The sequence below is a fragment of the Chiloscyllium plagiosum genome, chromosome 1 (assembly GCF_004010195.1).
Source record: "Chiloscyllium plagiosum isolate BGI_BamShark_2017 chromosome 1, ASM401019v2, whole genome shotgun sequence".
Taxonomy (NCBI): domain Eukaryota; kingdom Metazoa; phylum Chordata; class Chondrichthyes; order Orectolobiformes; family Hemiscylliidae; genus Chiloscyllium; species Chiloscyllium plagiosum.
Genome location: NC_057710.1, coordinates 34,652,911 through 34,675,292, shown reverse-complemented (window position 1 = coordinate 34,675,292; position 22,382 = coordinate 34,652,911). Strand labels below are relative to the sequence as shown.

At 40.3% G+C, this 22,382-nt stretch overlaps 1 protein-coding gene across 2 annotated transcripts in view; it reads right to left on the bottom strand.

The window, feature by feature from the left end:
* Positions 1 to 22,382, bottom strand: part of me2 (malic enzyme 2, NAD(+)-dependent, mitochondrial) — a 104,134-nt gene that overhangs the window by 11,803 nt on the left and 69,949 nt on the right. For both annotated transcript variants that reach the window (XM_043720243.1, XM_043720331.1), the window contains exons 10-13: positions 19,493 to 19,606; positions 15,450 to 15,564; positions 12,533 to 12,675; positions 1,725 to 1,827 (exon numbers count right to left, since the gene is read on the bottom strand). In XM_043720243.1, the coding sequence (XP_043576178.1) occupies positions 1,725 to 1,827; positions 12,533 to 12,675; positions 15,450 to 15,564; positions 19,493 to 19,606 (475 nt within the window). The remainder of the gene's footprint in view (positions 1 to 1,724; positions 1,828 to 12,532; positions 12,676 to 15,449; positions 15,565 to 19,492; positions 19,607 to 22,382) is intronic.

Genomic DNA, 22,382 nt, shown 5'->3' with positions numbered 1-22,382 from the left:
AAAGCCATTATTAACAAAAAAAACTCCTACTCTGGGTACCTGCAACCTAACTGTCTAGAAAGTTTTAAAAATTTGAAATAACAATAATCTCATTTGGGAGTCACAATTCATTTTACTTTGAATTAACAAAATGCCACTTCTGCCAAAGTGGGTAGTGGAGACCATTGAATATTTGATTTAAACAAGGCTATTATTATTACAGCATTACTTTTGAATCAGAAATATTTTGCATGAAGAGACATTGGATAGTTTCAATTATCATCAAGAGCTGGTGAAGTCATGGTTGCAACTATGCATTTGAACAGATGGAATATGGTTTCCATATTTAATGGCAATGCCCTGCATTCGGCATACATACCAGGACAAAAGTCCAGAAGAGGGTGGAAGGTAGCCCACATTAAATGGAAGAGGGGTAACGGCACGATGCAAAACGTGGTAGTAATGGGACAAGAAAAGGAACAAACAAACAAGAGGAAGTGCAAATTGAAAAGTATCCTCATGCTTTCCACCCCATTACAGATATTTCCTTCTATTCTTTCACCTTTACCGTTCCCCGTCCTCAACTAAAACCTGCTAGATTTTTAGTTTGTTCCAGTTCTGATAAAAAGACCAGAAATGTGAAGCCTGTACTCCCTCCCCTCTACACTCATGCTTCCAACTGGAGTACTTATAGCATTTTCTGCTTTTCTTCCATTAACTAAATGTTACATACTGAAAACAGTAAACACTAATTCAGACAATATTTCTGATTAGATTTTCATTGAAAATCATTTTCTGCAATAGAAATTCTTTTCAAAGTTAATTGTAAGTTATAAACAGTTTTAGTTTTATGTTAGAGTGCTGCAACTTGCGGTTTTTAAATAGGCAAAAATATCTCAACAGTAATTGCCTGCTAATTTTTAGTTTTCTTTTTAGGCCTACTGCCCAGTGCACCTTTACACATCAAAACAAAACAAATCTCCATTTGGAAAGAAAACAAATCCAAAATGGAGATTGAAAACTGAATAAAAGTGAGGTCTGAAAATAAAAAAAACATTTATCTCTCCACTTGCAAAAATCAACATTCATAAATACTTGAATGGTTAACAAAAGCAAACAACTAGCAGAGAAAAGAAAATGTATTTATTGTGGATGAAGGAAAATTTGATAGTGCAAAAAGGTGGTGCTTTTTTGGACTATTGGACTCAAAGCACTTTGCAGCCAATGAGATACTTATTTAAGTGTAGAAGACAGTCGTCAAGCCAAACGTTGTACTATTGATCGTGGGATAAATTCTGGTCAGAACTCTGGGATAATTCCCCTGCTCTTCAGAGTAGCACTGTAGGACCTTTTACATCCACCCAATCAGGTAGGTAGCGGCTGGATTTAATGTCTCAACTGAAAGACATCTCCAGGAGTGTATTGCTTTCTCAGTACTTCATTGGAACATCATTCTTTTTTTTAAAATTCAAGCCTTGGAATAGGACTTGAACTCAAAACCTTGTGACTGGGTGGCAAGAGTGCCACTAATTAAGTAATAGCTGTTGCACTAACTTAGGCAGAGAATCTTAAAAAATAGACCATGTTAACTGAATTATTTGATATCGAGAGCAACAAATAAGCTATTCTCAAAATACGACAGGGTAGTGATGAACAAACTAACAAAATATATCAGATAATATTAGTGAGCTTAAACTATAGCAAAGAGTTTTAAGTAAGCACAAGTGCAAACACATTGTACTAACCAGGGAAGATATAAGCATTATTTCCTTGTCCTGGTTGAAATACACGTCCATCTGGCAGAGTCACTGGGTCAAATGGACTACCACTGGCAAAAAGGCACCTTCCCTATAAAACAAGCAATTAAAAAAACAAATTTAGCATCTAAGATGCAAGTAACTTTGCCATTAAACTTCATGTTTTCCAAGTGCAAGTCATGTTTCGGAATTTAGAATCACAAATGTTTGAAGGAAAAAAACCTTCATTTAAAGGCCAGGGTATTTGAAGGGAAGACAAAAGGCATTTAAAACACTCCTCACAGTCCAATGAAGTTCAGGAAGTAAAAATAAGACACACAGACTTACGTTTTTAACAACTGAAAGCAAGCATTTGTCAGACTTAGCAACTGAAAATTCTGAGAGCGTTGCACGGTCTTTTGCAAAGTGAAGTATTCTTGAAGTCAAAGCATTTGACACAGTAACAACCACAGCCAAAGAGCTAAGTAAGTGTTTGTAAAAGGAAAATGCAGACTGAAATAAAACAAAGAACTGCAGATGCTGGAAATCTGAAACAAAAAAAGATATTGCTTGAGAAACTCAGCACTGAGTTGAAAAATGTGGTGCTGGAAAAAAATACAGCAGGCCAGGCAGTATCCGAGGAGCAGGAGAATCGACGTTTCAGGCATAAGCCCTTCTTCAGGAATGAGGCTGGTGTGCCAAGCGGGATGAGATAAAAAGGTAGTGGGGAGGGAATTTGGGGGAGGTGCACTGGGAATACGATAGGTGGAAGGAGGTGAGGGTGAGGGTGATAGGCTGGAGAGGGGGTGAGGGCAGAGAGGTCGGGAAGAAGATTGCAGGTCAAGAGGGTGGTGACTGAGATAAGGTAGGGAGAGGAAATAAGGAATCTAGAGAAATCTACATTCATCCCGTGTGGTTGGAGGGTTCCTAGGCGGTAGATGAGACGCTCTTCCTCCAGGCATCGTGTTGCCAAGGTCTGGCGATGGAGGAGGCCAAGGACCTGCATGTCATTGGCAGAGTGGGAGGGGGAGCTAAAGTATTCAGCCACAGGTCGGTTGGGTTGGTTGGTGCGGGTGTCCCAGAGGAGTTCCCTGAAACGTTCCGCAAGTAGACTGCCTGTCTCCCCAATGTAGAGGAGACCATATCGGGTGCAGTGGATACAGCAAATGATGTGTGTGGAGGTGCAGGTGAATTTGCGAGAAAGAGTTAACTTTTTGAGTCTAGTGACATTCAGAATTCTGGAAAGTGCAAAGTCATTAAGACGGTAAATCTGACAGCATCAACTATTATTATTTTCCTGAAAACAACACAAACTTCTGGGATTTTCAAATTGTGATGAAGACTCATTATTGATTATAATTTGGAAACTTGTGTTCTGCGTGTTTTCACTAAATGTTATCATCCAGAGGTTGATGCGAAAGTGGAAAATTCTGCTTGTATGGGTGTTACAGAGAAGCCCTCAAAACATTGAAGTAATATTTCAATATGCATTTGTAATGCCACGGCATAAATGAATATGGACCAAATGCTGAAAAATGGGATTAGATTAGATTTCGGTTTTCACTGGCATGACTATGATGGACTGAAAGGCCTTTTCCTGTGGTGTAGATCTCAATGACTCTCTAAAGGGGAAGAATGGGTGTGTGTGTTCAGTCTAATTTGTATTTTTACACTGTGTACATTAAGAGGAGAATGACAGTTTCAGTTTCATTCTTGAGCTCAGAATGGTATGGTTTGTCTGAAAATTTGTTTGCTTATTTAAGATTTTTGAGGTAAGAATTCAGAACAATAGGTAGAAGAGACAAAAAATGATTTGGGACATTGCCTAGCAACAAGGTCTCCTTTGATTGAGGGAGACCAAGACATAAACAAGTTAATTTAGAAAGGTAACATGGGTTTCATTTTAGAAAGGAGGGGGTCATTCAGAGAGAAAAGACCAGCAACACAGTTTAACAGTGTCCAAAACAGTCAGGGCAGAAGAAACCCTGAAAGCTAATATCCTTAAGAAATTAGCTCCAGAAGCAGCAGGCTGTGGAAGCAGAGTTTGGGAACCCATGTTAAAAAGTATTTTAGCAGCTTTATTAACATCCCTTCCTCAGTCCCTTAAATAAAGGAACAAGAGTTTGCATAAAAGAAACAAATTAAATCTGTTGCCAACTAATTTTTAACTGGAAGGGTGCACCCTGAGGTTTGAGGAGCTGCAAGGATGCCCTTGATGGTAAAATGGCTGAATCTTGATTTCTGATATATGGAATAAAGCTGTATCATATCATTCTTATACTATAGAATAGTTTTTTCCTTTTGTGTGTAATAAGGTTTGATGTTCTTTCATTAGAAGTATTTTAGTAGCTTTTCAGGAATATGATCAGTGAACCACCACAGTACACAAATAGCAAAATTAAAATTTATGGCTGATCAAGCTAGGTCTCACTCTGACTTGTCCAATATTACCATCACCTGGGATTATAAAATACACAGTTAAACACTCAAATCCAAAAGTTGTTGAAATTGATTGTATACATCTCCATAGCGTACAATGAGGTCAGAACGCACTAAAATCAAATAGAAGTCATTTGAACTGATTTTTACACTAAGTATATGTGTAAGGTATAAGCAGGCAGGGAAAGAGTTAAGTTCTGAGTTTTGTGAAACAAGACGTTCAGCTAAGCATGACTCAAATCAGATAAAAACTTGCAGTTAACAATGGGGTGCTGGTTAACAAGGTGGAAAAGCAGTCATTATCAGAGCCATTTAACAATATTGAAAGCATTCCGTATGTAAGGTCAGTTTAACAAGGTGAAAAGTATTAATTATATGAAGATAGTTATTCATTGTGTAACAGCAGATGGCATAATCTTTATTGTTGATGCTCACTGATTGTAATGGTCCCCCAATTAATACATACATTGCCTTATCTGGATGCTCCTCCCTGTAAAATGACAATAAAGTTCACTGAGAAACTGTTCTTCTAGAGAAGACCATGAACTCATGTCCTGTGCACATGGGTGATTATTCTCTCTCCCTCCAGGGCCTGGTATACAGATGAAGAAGGTAAACTACACTGACTCTCAACTTTTTGCTTCGACTGAGGTGGGGGGAAATGTGACAACAATATTGGTGTAGTTGGCAGAATCCAAACGAATAGTTACGATTGGATGGTGTCAGTGGTCACTCGGAACATCGGTGTCTTGAGACAGATGGACCCACAAGGTAAGGTTTTAAACCTTGGTCGCTCTTGATATTCCTGTGTGCCGGAGACAGTCCCCTCGTTCAATTGCTCTCTATCCTATGGATTCCTTGAACGGTAATAACTTTAGCCAAGAGACAGTTTTGCAAGCAGGCTGGCAGGCAAAGGTTCAAGTCCTCTGTGCTACATGGGAGGGGGGGGGAGGGGGTGTGAGATTGAGGTTAGAGTCCTCTGCACAGTACTGGGGTTCGAGTCCCCTGGGGTGGGTTTGGTTGAGGTTCGAGTCCTCTGTACGGTACTGGGGTTAGAGTCTACTGGGTGGGTTGATTTGAGGTTGGATTCCTCTGCACTGTGCTGAAATTCAAGCTGTGTTTAATTGGGATTCGAGCTCCCTCCGTTTAATTGGGATTTGAGCTCGCTGCATTTAATTGGGGTCCTAGCCCCCGTGAGGAGTAAAGTTAGAAAGGGGTTAAAGTGCCCTAGTGGTGAAATTTGAGGCTCTGCGAGTCTTTGTTCTGGGGCAAGAGAGTGGCTTGGACTGTGGCACCATGTGGTCTGTTGCGAGGGCTTTCTCTTTTCATAAGTGTGATTTCAGTGAGAGATTGCAAAAGAGAAATGCTGAAATTAAGGCTGTACTAATACTTGGGTTGAAAAGGTAAAGTTTCAATGTAAATTGTGCCATGCTCAGTGTGTTTGATGTTCAAAAATTTTGGTTGTTAAAATCCTGGTTCAGAAAATCCTTTTAAGTAACTGTTTGCCTTGTTTGAATCAGGAACTCAATTCAATGTGTTTTGTGGGTTACGTAATAGATTTTGTTATTACACTGAAATTTTTAAAAGGACATAATGTTATACAATTATCAAACTTATAACCTTAAAGTAAATTGGCTGTTTTGAGGCCCTGAATGGTTTCAAATTCTACAACTTCTGTTTTAAAAAAAAAAGTTAGGTCAGTGGTCATGCTTTAGCCAGATGAGAGTATTGTATTATAATATCTTTGCTGCTGTGTATTTAATGCAGAGTGCTCACAAAAAGAAGAGTGCACTTTTTGTTTGATGTTTTGTTAAGATTTTCTAGAGAATATTAGAACTGGAGGCTGAGCTGTTTCAATTCTATTAATTATTGTTAAGACTTCATTGACCCCTTTCATATTGCAAGTTCAAAGCATGTTGATCTCTACCAAAATTGCCACCGTAATTTCTTCTGTTTTATTTCAGAAGCTTCATTTGGAGAAAATATTTGGCATTTGTTTCCCACAAATATTTGAGATTTAAATCTGAAATGAAACTGCTTCTTCAATTGCTAAAACACAGGAAACATTGTTGTTTTCTTGCTGTCCCAGACTTTTGAAATACTTATCCTGACTGCTTTCACATTAGCCAAGTATCAATTTGTTAACGGAAAATAATTATTGAATAACCTGAAATGGGACCCCCGGGGGGTTGATTTTAGGACCATTGATTGTTGTTTATAGTTGACTGAATTGTTTAGGCAGTACAATGTAGAAGTTTGTGGATTATATAAAACTTGATAATGTCGTAAATAGCGAACAGAGTAATAAACTTCAAGAATTCAAAGTAGATTGAACTTGGCAGATACAATTTGGTTAAAATATGTGACTGTCTTCATACTGATAACCACCTTGGCAGGGAAGGAATGAGAGAGGAAATGCAGAGATACTTTCAGCAGCTAACATCGTCTCTAGAGTTTCTCCATTCACAAGTAAAGCACGCCTTTGGCCCACTGCCAACCCTCCACAACCTGATCCAACAGATTCAATCAGCTCCCCCAGTCATGAGCACGAAGAAACTAACAACAGAGGTCGGTGTGCTTTTTGTCAGTGGCCTTCCTACGGACATTAAACAAAGTGAGCTTTACCTTGCCTTTCAATTATTTAAGGTATATGAAGGATCACTGATCAAGCTAACATCACAACAGCCAGCAGGTTTTGTTACATTTAACAGCAGAGCAGGAGCAGAAGCAGCAAAGAATGCTGCATTCACCCAGCCTGCTGCTGCACACTCTGATGTGCTGGTAACCTCCATCTGAAGCATCTCTGAAAGAATGGACGTCTCGTCAGGTTTGTTAAGTATCTAACTGCCATTATCCAAGAATTCAGATTTCTCCATTGAGTGATACACAGGACAGACTGAATTTTGTTTTCAGGTTGGACTTTACTCAAGATGATTTTGGAGAATGGCTCATTTCAACTCAACTTGGAGGGGATGGAGTAGTCACTAAGGACTGTGGATTTAATAACTTTACTGGTGATTTTTTTTTCCACATGGGAGAATTCTTCAAACTTCGATTACTGTAATGGACTTTTTTCGCCCGTAGGTGTTCAAAGTTTGAGAGAAGATTTGTAGCTTGGGTGCTCGTTGTTGTGGTTCGGTTCGCCAAGCTGGGAATTTGTGTTGCAGACGTTTCGTCCCCTGTCTAGGTGACATCCTCAGTGCTTGTCAGCCTCCTGTGAAGTGCTAGGAATTTTTGTTGTTATAATCTTGTATGTTGTGTGTCAATAGCTTGCTTAAACATTGGCTTATGAAAGCTGGTAGTGGCATTGGTTATCATGAAACGGTAAAAGGAATGAGAATATGTATGGGTATAAGCAGGCAGGGAAAGGGTTAAGTTTTGAGTTTTGTTGAAACAAGAGGTTCAGTTGTGCATAACTCAGATCAGATAAGAACTTGCAGTTAACAATGGATTGCTGGAGGCAAGATTAATGGGTCAACAAGGTGGAAAAGCAGTCATTATGTAAAGCCATTTAACAAGATGAGGTAGCAGTCAGTACAGGAGGTCAGTTTAACAAGGTGAAAAGTATTCATTATGTGAAGTCAGTTATTCATTGTGTAATAACAGGTGGTTTAATCTTTACTGTTGATGTTTGCTGATTGTAATAATACCCAATTAATATGTATGTTGCCTTATCTGGATGCTCCTCACTGTAAAATGACAATATAGTTCATTGAGAAACTGCTCTTCCAGAGAAGACCGCGAACTTATGTCCTTGCGCACATGGGTGATCGTTCCCTCTCTCTCTCGTCCCCCCCCTCCCCCGCCCCACCCCAGGGCGGGGCCTGGAATAAACATGAAGGTGGTAAAACTATCGTGTCTCTGAGAGTTTTGCTTCAACTGAAGGGGGGAAACGGAACAACAAACTTTTCTGAAAGGTTGTTTTGTTAGTATGCCACTAAAAATCACATAACTACACCTGAAGTACATGTCCAGCCTTGGAAAACTATTTGGATATTTGGGGAATATCAACACTTCCATCATGATAAAATATAGAATACTTTGAATATTTTAAGAACATCAGAAATAGATCCATTAGCCTGCTCTGCCATTTCATAAAACCACTGATGTTCTAATGTGGCCTTCATGCCACTTTCCCATCTGCCTCCCATATAACTTGATTCCCTTGTAAACAAAAGTCTGTCTAACTTAGCCTTCAAGTTTTCAAGTTCATATTTCTACCTCAAATGCATATTTCCTCAATAATTCATTTCATATTATCTAATATTTTGTAAGTGAAAGAAAACAAGTATATTTTACAAATATTAAACCATCTGTAGATGCCGGAGATATGAAACAGAAACAGAAATAGCTGCCAAAACTCAGCAGGTCTGGCAGCACCTTTGGGAAGAAAGCAGAGTTAACGTTTCGAGTCTGGCAATGCTTCATCAGAACTGATAGCAACTAGGAAAAACTGGATTCTTAAATAGATCATGAGGTTTGGCTGTGCTGAAAAGCAACTAATGTTGTAATAGAAACAAAAACTGCTGGAAGAATGTGGCAGATCTGGTAGCATCTGTGGAGACAAAAGCAGTGTTAATGTTTCAGATCCTGTGACATTTCTTCAGACTTGCTGAGTTTTTCCAGCAGTATGTTTTTGTTTCTGATTTCCAGCATCCATAATTCTTTGGGTTTCTTCCATGTTGTAACAGGATTGGGTAAAAAAACAAGGATGGATGGAATCAGGCTCAAAAGTTGAGAACTGTATGTTGAGTCCCAGAGGCTGCAGGGTCCCCAAGCAGAAAATGAGATATGCATTTTACTTCCTAGTTCAGCAACTGTAAGAATAACATAATTTGGTTAACTCTTTACCCTGCTTAATGATATCACTGTTGCTCTATGGTGGATGATCTCCTCGATTTTGGTGTAAAACTTTACATCAACATTGGGAACGATTATGCCCAAGTCAGAGATTGTTAGATCTTTGCAACTTTGTTCAAGAATAGCAGCAAGCAACATTACTTCGCTGCGGAAACAAAACTTGGGCCATTATTTAATCAAGAGAGATAAGCCATTTGTGCAGCAACATAATATGCTCATTATTTTGTATTATAAGAAAATCAGTTGTACTGATTGAACTAAGTGGGTTCAAGCATACTATTTTTCTATAGGTTCACTTGCTTCATTTCTGGCATTGGCTTACTATATGCTTTCTCAACACACTTTCAAAAGAATTGAAGGTACACACAAAACTTTCTGTGTTTGACACAAATATTCAGTCAGAACTGGTAGAGAAACAACTGATAGATCCTAGATTATCATAGAATACCTACAGTATAGAAACCGGCCCTTTGGCCTAACAAGTCCACACCAATCCTCCGAACAGTAACCCCACTCAGACCCATTCCTCTAACCTATTATCCCAGATTTACCCCTAACTAATGCACCACACGTTTACATCCCTGAACACAATTACAATTTAGCATGGCCAATTCACCTAACTTACATATCTTCTGGATTGTGGGAGGAAACCAGAACACTTGGAGGAATGTCCAAACTCCACACAGGCAGTCGCCCGCGGCTGGAATCAAACATGGGTCCCTGGTGCTTTGAGGCAGCAGTGATAACCACTGAGTCACCGTGCTGCCCCAATAAGCCATCCTCCAGTCCTCTGTCACTTTCCCTGTGGTCATCGAGGAATTAGAAACTAGTGTCAGAGCCCTGGCAATTTTCCCCATTGCCTCCCACGGCAGTCTGGGATGAAGTTCATTCGGGTCAGGGGATTCATCTGTTTTTAAGCCTGACAGAGCTTCCAATACCTCCCCATTTCCTCTATGGAACTGCAAGTTTCTCACAGTCCCTTTTCCTGAATTTCCTACTTTCTCCTTTTCCACAGTAAAGACTGAAGTGAGGTATTCATTTAACACCTTTCCAATATCCTGCAGCTTCATACATTGGCTGCTAATAGGGCTTGTCCCTAATAGGCCAAATTCTTTCCCTGGTTCACCTCTTCTCTTTAATGTATTTATTAAATATGTTAGGATTCTCACTAATCCTGATCGTACATCCTTTCTCATGTTCCACCTTTGCTCTTCTAAATGCTTTTTGAAATTTCCTTCCTGCGGTTCCTGTAGCCCTCGAGGGCCGCAGTTGAATTGCTTCTTTTAATTTGCTAAAAGTCCCTACTGTTCTTCCTCATCCAGCCCTGAATTGTCCTGACATCCAGTGTTCTCTTCACTTATTACCCCTATATTTTCCTCTCAAGGGTAGATGTTGGAGCTGTGCGCTCTCCAGCTCCTTTCTGAATACCCCTGTTGCTCCACTGTAGACTTACCAACAAAGAGCTGTTCCCAGTCTACCGTGGCCACAAACTGCCTTCAACCAATCCCAAGTCATCTTTGCAGGCCAACATTTTCCCTTGTCCTGAATAAATGTGCTGTATTGTGGGTTGCGATCACTAAAATGTTCTCTCACTGCTACATCGAATACTTGTCTGGCTTCTTTCTCTAAAACCAGATCCAGCACTGCACCGTTCTTTGTTGGGCTTTCGACTATTAATGCAAGAAACTCCCTTGGACACATTTGAAGAAATCCATAGTCCCTGAGCCTTGAACCTCCATTCTCTTCTTTCCCCTAGTCCTTTGAGTAGCAGCGTGACCACCTCTCCACGGAACTCCAAGCCTTGTGGATGTGCCAGTGTCTCCACCTGCTGCTCAAGCTCAGAGACCTGGAACTCCAGCTTCTGCAGCCAGGAGCCCTTCATGGACATGTGGTCATCTTGGATACTGACAGCATCTAGGACTCCCCAATGTTATGAAAAGGTTAACCAAGTTCCCTCTGCTCAATCTCTGTTCGGATAAGAAAGCATTTCCATTAATTGTTAGGTGCTCAGTACTTGATGATGTTATCAAATCGTCTGATATTGAGAAACACAGACACACCCCAAAATATAAGAAACATAAACCACTTGCATAAGTGACAGGCACTGATGTAAATCCAGGGCAAGACAATCAACCAGTTACTTGGGACACTTTAGTTATCTAACATCTGTAGTGCAAAACGTTGCAAAATATTTTACGGAAATAATGTAAAGCAAAACTCAAGATGTAAGGATTTAGGGTAGATGACCAACTCTTTAAGGAGTTTTTAAGTGGAGGAGAAGTGGATAGATCTAGAGGAAGTTCCAGAGCTTAAATCTTTTGCAGCTCAATACACAAACCTATGGAGGAGTGGTTAATATCCAGGATACTCAAGATTTATAAGGAGGAAGAATTTAAACAGCTTACATGTGTCAAAGGCTTGAGAGACTGAAGGAGATTACAGAGATAGGGAAGAGTGAGGCACTCTTTAAGCAGGAGTCAGGCGAGTAGGTCAGCAAGTATCAGGTCCCTGGGTGATTTCTCAGTAAAGACATCAAAAGAAGGAGCTAATTCGACTACACTATTTCAAAGGTCAACTTGAGCACAAGATGGAGCCCATTAAGACATGCAAGGAAATTCTTCCATGAAGCTTTGGATTCAAATATAGAAAACATATCATAAGATCTGACATCCATCTACATGGTACTAATTCTGCCAAAAAGCAGATAAATATTATTACACTGCTGAACCAGCAGATATGGAAGCATTTAATAATGGGGATCTGGGAACACAGTTTGGTTCTTTTAAATCTGGTATTACTCAACATGGTCATGGAGGTGATACCAAATCATTTGTCACACAAAAAGGACAAATATAAATAAGTAGGACAATTTACAGTTTAATTACAGGATTTGATTATATGCTTAAATCCCTGGAGCAGGGATTTAAGCATATAATGTGTATATATAGAAATTACAGGAGAAAATGTATATCATTTGATTAAACAACTGAAAATCACAGATGGCATAAACTGTATTTATTTCCTTCCATCAACCTCAACTCAAGAGAAGACACTTACATGGAGTTTAAAAATTTAGTGCTCGGTCAGCTGTGGCAGTACACCTGGCCTCAGAAACACAAAGTCCTGGGTTGAAGTCCCAATCCAAGGTTTGAGCATAAGTGTCAAAATTGAGATTCCGGTGAACTATTCTACTTTTGAAAGTGCCATCAAAATTCCTTCTTTTCTCATTGTAAAAGCATGGCATGAATATTAAAGAAGCAGAGTGGAGTTATTCTTGTTTTGGCCATTACGTATCCCTCAACCAACACCATAAAAACACATTATCTGGTCACCATTACATTGCTGCATGCAAATTGTCTGCTATTTCCTGCATTACAATAGTGACTGCACTTCAAATATACTTATTTCATTGCAAAAGTCTTCAAGACTTCTGGGGGCATTAAAAAAAAACACAACATCAAATGCAAGCCTTTCTATTTGAAGGCAAATGAAGGAAGAGCATTGTTTGTCCACAATACCTCAGTTACATTGTACGCATCCTCAGCAGTACATTCAGCTTTATCTGTCGGATTACTTAGTGCAAAAATTATAGGGCGTTCATTCATCCTTCCCATAGCATTAATCACTTCTTTGCTGAACAGTCTCCCAGCACCTGCTACCCCTGCCAAAAACAAATTGAACCGAAGTCAACCTTTGTTGAGAGTTGCAGGGAGAGGGGTGGGGCATGGGAAGAAAGGCGAGACAGAAGGGCGGGGAAGAGGAAAGGGAGAGAACAGGCTCATACTTTGACTATAAACATTAATAATTTATAAAATACTTATTAACTTCACTGTTATGTCTTTTTAGTTTACACTGTCAATTTCAAACATTTTCACTTTGTCTTTATTGAAATGGTTGAAATCAGAATCAATGCAAGATTTAACATTTCTTCTATTTTACCAAGTCACTATAATTTTTGAATGTTATTTTTGTCAGAATTTAAAGTCCTTTTTTTTTTCCATAGAAAGATTTACACTCATACAGAAGATGAAATCCAGAATTTATATACAAGAAGGAGATCTTGTAAATTTTAAAATCAGTTTCCAAAGGTTATCAGAGGATGCCTCCAATGTTTAAATGCAGCTTAAGTATTTATTCTTAATAAATTATATGTTTTCTGCTGAAGCAGAACATTTTAAATAATATCCCAAACACCAACTGATCCCAGATGCAGTTTTAGCATTTGGAGGATATTAATATTCTTACTCATAAGTTATTTCACAAGAAAATAAACATGAATAGCTTTCAAAAAAAATTGTATACATGATCATTAATGTTAATAACACTTACACAGATACTAGTCGTGATTTGGAGATGCTGGTGTTGGACTGGCATGGATAAAGTTAAAAATCTCACAACACCAGGTTATAGTCCAATAAGTTTATTTGGAAGCACTAGCTTTCAAGGCACTGCCTCTTCATCAGGTGGTTGTGGAGTAGGACCAGAAGACAGAATTTGTAGCAGAAAGGTTACAGTATCACAGAGCTGTAATGATATGTTAAACAAACTTAGATTAAGTTTTGCATCTTTTAGGATAGGATATGCTGGTTTAGGTTCTTTAATATGTAAACGTAAAAACTCCTTTTAAGTTACTTAACAACATCTTTCAGTCCTTTCATATGTAAATTGCAGAACTTTTTTAAAGAACTGAAACCAACATGTTCACTTTAAAAAGATGAGACTCAACAAACAATCCAGGTCTTTTCCAATCAGTTACATCACACTGCAAACTTTTGCTATGAATTCGGTGTCTTACGATCTTATACTCCACAACCACCTGATAAAGGAGCAGCTTCTAAATAAACCTGTTGGACTATAACCTGGTCATAGTCAAAGAGATGTACAGCATGGAAACAGACCCTTCGGTCCAACCCGTCCATGCCGACCAGATATCCCAACCCAATCTAGTCCCACCTGCCAGCACCCGGCCCATATCCCTCCATACCCTTCCTATTCACATACCCATCCAAATGCCTCTTAAATGTTGCAATTGTACCAGCATCCACCACATCCTCTGGCAGCGCATTCCATACATGTACCACCCTTTGCGTGAACAAGTTGCCCCTTAGGTCTCTTTCATATTTTACCCCTCTCACCCTAAACCTATGCCCTCTAGTTCTGGACTCCCCAACTGTTGCTGAGTGATGTTTTTAACTTTATACACCCCAGACCAACACCGGCATCTCCAAATCATGACTATACACACTCTTTCACATGCATACATACCCACATGCACACACCTACTGTCTCTCCTGCACGTGTGCACATAAATCTATGGGATGGATCTGTAGTTGCTGAATTACATTTTATTTTGCTCAAAAACTGCATGAATCCACGTACATTCTGAAAGTCCCACTTTATAAATAAAACTGACTCAACATTGGGATAGACTTTAAGTTCACACCTTTAACACATTAGGCAAAAGCGAGGACTGCAGACGCTGGACATCAGAGTCTAGATTAGAGTGGTGCTGGATTTTCCTGCTCCTTGGATGCTGCCTGACCTGCTGTGCTTTTCCAGCACCACACTAATCTAGACCTTTAACACATAATCTAACAATAGGTGTTATCTTAGCTCAGACTAACTGAAGCCACCTTGAGAATGTAGCTTAAAAGGAGTTCTCAAATGTATGTATTAAAGAGCCTAAACCAGGATATCCCACCCTAAAAAAGATGCAAGACTTAATCTAAGTTTGTTTAATATATCATCACAACTCTGTAACCACTGTAACCCTTATGCTACAAATTCTGTCCTTTGATCCTGCTCCACAACCACTTGAAGAGGCAAATAAACCTATTGGACTATAACCTGGTGTTGTGTGATTTTTAACTTTGTACACATTTACAGGAAGAGAATTATGGTTTAAATAAAACTGAGTGGAAAATTTATAAAAAGTTTTTTTTTCGGAAAAGAAAATGAACAAGTTTTAAAGAAATGGACAAGAATGAAAAGAGCGATCGTGGTCCTTTGAGAGGGATCCGGGGCAGGTGTGGGAAACACAAGAAACAAATCAAATTTGATATTGTGAAAATGGGTAAAAAGCTACAGAAGTGAAAAGCTGACTGGAAATTCCAATTGAGTTATAGGAAATAAAGTCATAGACTTGGAAGTTCACAATACTTTCAAGATCTTCAGAGAAGACAGATATTGGAGATAATATGGATGAATGTATGGATTATCAATTGAGCAAATATACATATATGCTTACAACAAAAACTTGTGATTGGTGCAGTTCACAATCCCCAAGAGCACTCTACTGCTATTCAACATTGAGATTGTATCTAGTGTTTAAAAAAAAATCCTCAATACACTTTCACAAGCACTATTTGAAATTAAATCTATGGAATAGCAAATGAAACCATTTCCATACATTTTGTTGTAGCTTTTACCACTTACCAATGATAGCAGTGGGCTGTAAAGTATTAACTGCATCCAGAAACGTCTCAATTTTCTGATCAGGTGCGGTGTGGACATATGGTTGTTGGTGCTTGTCAGTTGGCTCTGATCGACCCTATAGTCGAAAGCAGAACTCTTAGAATTTAACTGCAACATTCATACTCAGTTAATTGACAACTGAGGAAGACTTAAAGGTTTCTTCCTAAATAAATATAAGCTACACGCTTATCTTTCTCCACTGGAGTTTCTAAAGTCATACACCATCAGAAATCCAGAAAATGATAAATAAGTATTTGACAACTTACATATAACAGCCAATGTAATTCCAACTGTTTTGAAATATTTCAGGACAGGATAGGCATCAGCTGCTTTTTGATAACAGGCTCTAGTGGCATTTCTGCACTAACTACCTCGTATGCTGAACTGGAAATTCAGGTAATTGATCTTCATATGGAAATTATAAAACAAAGTTACCTATGCTATCCCAGAAACTACAGAAACAGGCATTAAATGTAAACACTTGAAATAACTGACTGCAACTATCACTGCACATTTTACAACTGCATGGAATTCAGAGGGAGAGTAACAGATTATTAACTGGTTTCATTTTCTAATGAAACAACAAACTTGAGTACAAATTCATTTTTCCTTCTTAGAAATTTATTCACAATCAATCATGCTTTCAACTACTGAACTGATTTTATAATCTAACTTCCTTCACTTGAAGTAGTCATGTTAACTCAAGTTATGGACTACTTTGATTATGAATTCTTTCAGAACTTCCAACATACAGTTTTGAGGTGTTACACTGGTATTTTTGGTTGCCTCTCAAACTATTTTTTTTGGAGATTGTTAAACATTTTAAATATCCAGGATAACAAATGGATCACCGGCTTTGAGGTTATTTTTGCATAAGATATCATTAACTTACTTTGAAAGAAATATGGTGGTACATAATTGGCATTTAAATGCATTGACTTTCAGCTTTGAATGTAAGAACGTAGGAAATAAGAGTAGACTACTGACCCCCTCAAATCTGTGTTATCATACCATAAGATCATGGCTATCTGACCCAAGCCTCAAATTTTCTTTCATGTCAGCTTATCATAGCACCTCTTTAAATGCTTTTAGCAATGTAGCCTCCATTCCTCTCTGGTGGAGAAAATCCCAGGCAGTGACAACCCTCAGGGAGAAGAAATTATTTAGTATGTTTTAAATCCACATTCCCTTATTCTGCAAAAATGTCCCTCTACTCAGAAGACCACGAGACCTAGAAGCTGAAATGTGTCATTCGGCTATGGAGTCTGCTCCACCATTTGACCACAGCCAACATATTTCTCAACTCCATTTCTCCTGCCTTCTTCCAGTGACTCTTGATCCTCATACCAGTCAAGAACCTATTTCTGTCTTAAATATACTCAATGAATTGGCCTCTCTAGCTTTCTGCAACAATGAGTTCCACAGATTCATCACCATCTGACTAAAGAAATTCCTCTCCACCTCAACTCTAACGGATCATCCCTTCGCTCTGAGGCCGAGTCCTCAGGTCCTAGTCTCTCCTACTAGTGGAGACAAGCCCTTCACCGCCAGTATCATTCTTGTAAATCCCCTGTGGACCCCTTTGAACACCAGCAGATCCTTAGACATGGGGTCCAAAACCATTTACAGTATTTCAAAAACGAAGTGACCAACATCTTATACCTCAGCAGTACTTTTCTGCTCTTGTATTCTAATGCTCCTAAAATGAATGCTAAAATTGCATTTGCCTTCCTAACTGAACTTACATGCTAATCTTAAGTAGTAAGTGTAACATAATGGCTCAGTGGTCAGCACTGCTGCACAGAGCCAGGGACCCAGGTTCAATTCCAGCCACGAGTGACTGACTGGACTTTGCATATTCTACTGTCTACGTGGGTTTCCTCTGGGTGCTCAGTTTTCCTCTTATAGGCCTCACCTTCACATCCAAAGATGTGCAGGTTAGGCCAATTGGCCATGCTAAATTGCCCAATAGTGTCTAGGGATGCTCAGATTAGGTGGATTAGCCATGGTGATTCAGGGATTATAGAAATAGGGTGAGAGAGATGCTCTTCAGAGGTCAGTGTGGACTCACTGGACCAAATGACCTTTCTGCACTTGGGAATCCTAGTTCAGGATTAGAGTCTTGGAATTCCGAAGTCCCTTTAGGCTTCAAAAATCTGAAACCATTACCCATTTAGAAAATGGTCTACGGTTCTATTCTTACTACCAAAAAGTGCATAACCTCACACGTTCCTAACTTCTTTGCCCAGTCTCATAGCCTGTCCAAGCCCTAACACAGTCTCCCCACTTCCTCAACACTACCTCCACCTATCTTTAGGCATCTTCAGTATGACAATAGTATGACAGTTCCAATGCCAATCATTAATGTATAATGTGATTAGTTGTGATCCCAACACTGACTCTGCGGAACTCCACTAGTCACTGGCTATCATCCTGAAAATATATATATATCTATCTCCCTACTCTATCTTCTGCTGGTCAGCCAATCCTCTACCAATGACCAAAGTCAGGCTAACCGACCTGTAGTTTACATCTTCTGCCTCCCTCCCTTCTGAAACAGGGTGTTGCATTATGATTTCCACAACATCATAGTTGCCAATTTCGATCTACATTGAGCTAATTTACCTTGTTTCATACACTGCATGCATTTAAGTTCAACACTTTCTGTCCTGCACTGACTGCCTTCTTTCTCATAGCTGCCCCCAAAGTCAGATTCCTGACTTTTTCCATTTTCTGTCCTATTACTTGTCCTAGAAACTTTAATGTCTGCTGAGTTCCCCATCCTTTAACTTTATCCAAAATTTTCTACGCCACTGAATCCACCACCATCACCGATTTAGTTTCAAGCCCTACCCACAGCCCTAGTGATATGAAATGGAGTCCATCCTATCAGAACAGCTTCATCCTTTCCCAGTACGGGTGCCAACATTCCATGAATTTGAATCAGTTTCTCCCACACCAATCTTTAACTACACAGTTATCTCTTGAATCTTGTTGATCCTGTGCAAATTTGCTCGTGGCTGAGGGATTATTCCAAAAATTACTACCTTTTTGGTTCTGCTTTTCAATTTAGCCCCTAGCCACTAAAATTCCCTTTGCAGAACCTTCCTTCTTTTTTCTTGTATCATTGGTACCTACATGGATCACAGCAACTGGATTTTCCCCCTTCTCCTCAAAGTTTCTCTGCAGTGTAGATTGGATACCCTGAGCCTGCGCACCTGACAGGCCACAAAGCCTTCGGGACTCTCAATCCTGGCCAAGAGGGAAGTGTCTATTTCCCTGACTATACTAGCTCAGATTATAACCACATCTCTATTTTCTCTCCCGGTTGAATGGCTCCCTGTACCATGGTAATATGGCCAGTTTACTGATCCTTTCTACAGCCTCCATTCTCATCTACACAGGGAGCAAAAATCTTAAATCTGTTAGACAAGTTCAAGGGCTAAGGTTCTTTCTGGTCTGCCTCCTGTATCCCTGTTCCTGCCTTACTTGTCGCCACACCCTCCAGTCCCTGACCACTGATCAAATTTAAGGTAGCTAATGTAAGGGGCATGACTGTCCCCTGAAACACAGATTCCAGGTAACACTCTCCCTCCATGGTGTGTTACAACGTTTGAAGCTCAGACTCCACTCATCAACTCGAAGTCAGAGTTCAAGCAACCAGCACTTGCTACAGAGGTGGTTGCTATAAACCACAACAAGATCTACCAGCTCCCACATCACATTGCGGGACAACACATGGTCTGGCCAGGCACCTCTAATTTCATTACTTAGTTTTCAATTTAATTTTTAAAGATTTTGTACTAGCCTTCATGCGAAACGTACAAAATTTGCAATTCAGACTTAATGAAGGAAAACAGGTATGTGCATAGTTGCAGTTCCAGGAGATCTAGATTTTTCAGCCTCTGGAAAGTTAGGAATTCACTTGGATGTCCCAGTTGCATATCTAGTTGCTTGTTCAGGAAGTTTGTCACAGAGGTAAATGTTTTAGCTCTCTTGCTCACCTGATAAAGTAAGCCATATTTGTCAAACATCCATATTTTCTTCTGAGCTTCCTCTTCTGATATTCCAGTTTCTTTCATGGCCAGCACAATCAAATCAGCAATTCCCAGGGCTGCCTGCATAAAACAATAACAGAGCAAAGAGTCACTTGAAATTATTTGTAAAATCATAAGACATTTACAAAACTATTCCTATTTCAAAATTTCATAAATTGCAAAGAACTTCAGTTACCTGGATAAAATTGGAGAAGTTAGCTTGAAGGAGAAAAAGTTCATAGACTTTTAATAGAGGCATTCAAATAATAGAGGAAGTGACGAGGACCAGAGGGGCAGCCGGGAAGGAAAGCAGTGACTATATATAATCAACAAGGCGGCTAAACCCGAGACTTTACAACTGTAGTGTCTCCCACCCGCCCTCCTCCTCTAACCTAGTTAATAAGGTAAGGTTCATTCTAAACTTCCTCTATTGAATAGAAGTTTGTTATTAATTTTATAGCAACTTCAACTAAGCTTTCTACATTAGTACTGAGTGTTCAGGTAAGTGGGGTATGGATGCTAGGGCAGTTGCTTGCTCCTCCTGCAGAATGTGGCAGGTGGGAGACATGGCACACGTCTCCGCTGGCTACATCTGCGGGAAGTGCACCCAACTCCAGCTCCTTGAAAACCGTGTTAGGGAATTGGAGCTGGATGGACTACGAATCATTCGGGAGGCTGAGGGGGTAATTGAGAGGAGTTACCGGGAGTTGGTCACTTCTCAGGCTCAGGACAAGGATAGATGGGTTACAGTTAGGGGGAGGAAAGGGGACAGACTGACAGTGCAGAGATCCCCTGTGGACATTCCCCGCAGCAATAAATATACCGTTTTGGATACTGTGGGGCTGACCTACCAGAGGAAAGCCATAGTAGTCAGTTCTCTGGCACTGAGCCTGACACTGTGGCAAAGAAGGGAAGGGGGCAGAATAGAAAAGTACTCATGGTAGGGGACTCGATAGTTAGGGGAATCGACAGGAGATTTTGTGGTCAGGATTAGGATTCCCGGAAGGTATGTTGCTCCTTGGTGCCAGGGTCCGGGACGTCTCCGATTGGGTGTATAAGGTTCTAAAAGGGGAGGGCGAATAGCCAGAAATCATGTTACATATTGGCACTAATGATAAAGCCAGAAAAAGGATCGAGGATTTAAAAAGTGATTTCAGGGAGTTAGGATGGAAGCTGCAAAGCAGGACGAACAGAGTAGTGTTCTCTAGTTTACTACCGGTGCCACGAGATAGCGAGGCGAGGAACAGGCGCAGCTTAACATGTGGCTGCACAGCTGGTGTCGAAGGGAGGGCTTCAGATATGTAGATAATTGGGATGCCTTCTGGGGAAGGTGGGACCCGTACAAGAAGGACGGGTTGCATCTGAACTGGAAGGGGACCAATGTCCTGGGTGGAGGGTTTGCTCGAGTATTTCAAGAGGGTTTAAACTATTATGGTGGGAGGGTGGGAACCTGAGCTGTATACCGCATCAACCTGAGAGTTGATGCAGATGAGGCAATAGCAAAAGGTAGACCAGCTAGTGGGAAGGATTTTCCTGGGAAGGAACCAAGGGATCAGTTAAAGTGTGTTTGCTTTAACGCAAGGAGTATCAGGAATAAAACTGATGAACTTAGAGCATGGATCAGTACCTGGTGCTATGATGTTGCGGCCATAACAGAGACATGGGTTTCTCAGGGGCAGGAATGGTTGCTGGATGTTCCAGGGTTTAGAGCATTTAAAAAGAATAGGGAGGGGAAAAAAAAAAGAGGAGGGGGTGTAGCACGACTAATCAGAGAGGGTATCACAGCTACAGAAGCTTTCATTGTCGAGGAAGATCTGCCTACCAAGTCAGTATGGGTGGAAATTAGGAACAGCAAGGGAGCAGTCACCTCGTTAGGGGTTTACTACAGGCCCCCCAATAGCAGCAGGGAGATGGAAGAAAGCATAGGTCGGCAGATTTTGGAAAAGTGTGGACGTAGTAGGGTTGTTGTAATGGGGGACTTCAACTGCCTCACATTCTACATAGCTATGGAGAAGGAGAGGATTAGGCAAAATGGGAGGATATTTAATTGGGGAAGAGGAAACTATGATGCGATTAAACAGGAGTTAGGAAGCATGGATTGGGAGCAATTGTTCCATGGTAAAGGCACTATAGACATCTGGAGACTGTTTAAGGAACAGTTGTTGCGAGTGATGAATAAATATGTCCCTCTGAGACAGGCATGAAGGGGTAAGATAAAGGAACCTTGGATGTCGAGAGCGGTGGAGCTTCTCGTCAAAAGAAAGAAGGTAGCTTACATAAGGTGGAGGAAGCTAGGGTCAAGCTCAGCTCTACAGGATTACAGGCAGGCAAGGAAGGAGCTCAAAAATGGTCTGAGGAGAGCCAGGAGGGGGCACAAGAAAGGCTTGGCAGATCGGATTAGGGAGAACACAAAGGCATGTTACACTTATGTGAGGAATAAGAGAATGGTCAAAGAAATAGTAGGGCCGATCAGGGAGAGCATAGGGAACTTGTGTGTGGAGTCTGAGGAGATAGGGGAAGCCCTAAATGAGTTTTTTGCTTCTGTCTTTACAAAGGAAATGAACTTTGTAGTGAATGAAACCTTTGAAGAGCAGGTGTGCATGCTGGAATGGATAGAGATAGAGGAAGCTGATGTGCTGAAAATTTTGTCAAACATTAAGATTCACAAGTCGCCAGGCCCGGACCAGATTTGTCCTCGGCTGCTTTGGGAAATGAGAAATGCAATTGCTTCGCCACTTGCGAAGATCTTTGCATCCTCGCTCTCCACTGGAGTCGTATCTGAGGACTGGAGAGAGGCAAATGTAATTCCGCTCTTCAAGAAAGGAAATAGGGAAATCCCAGGCAATTACAGACCAGT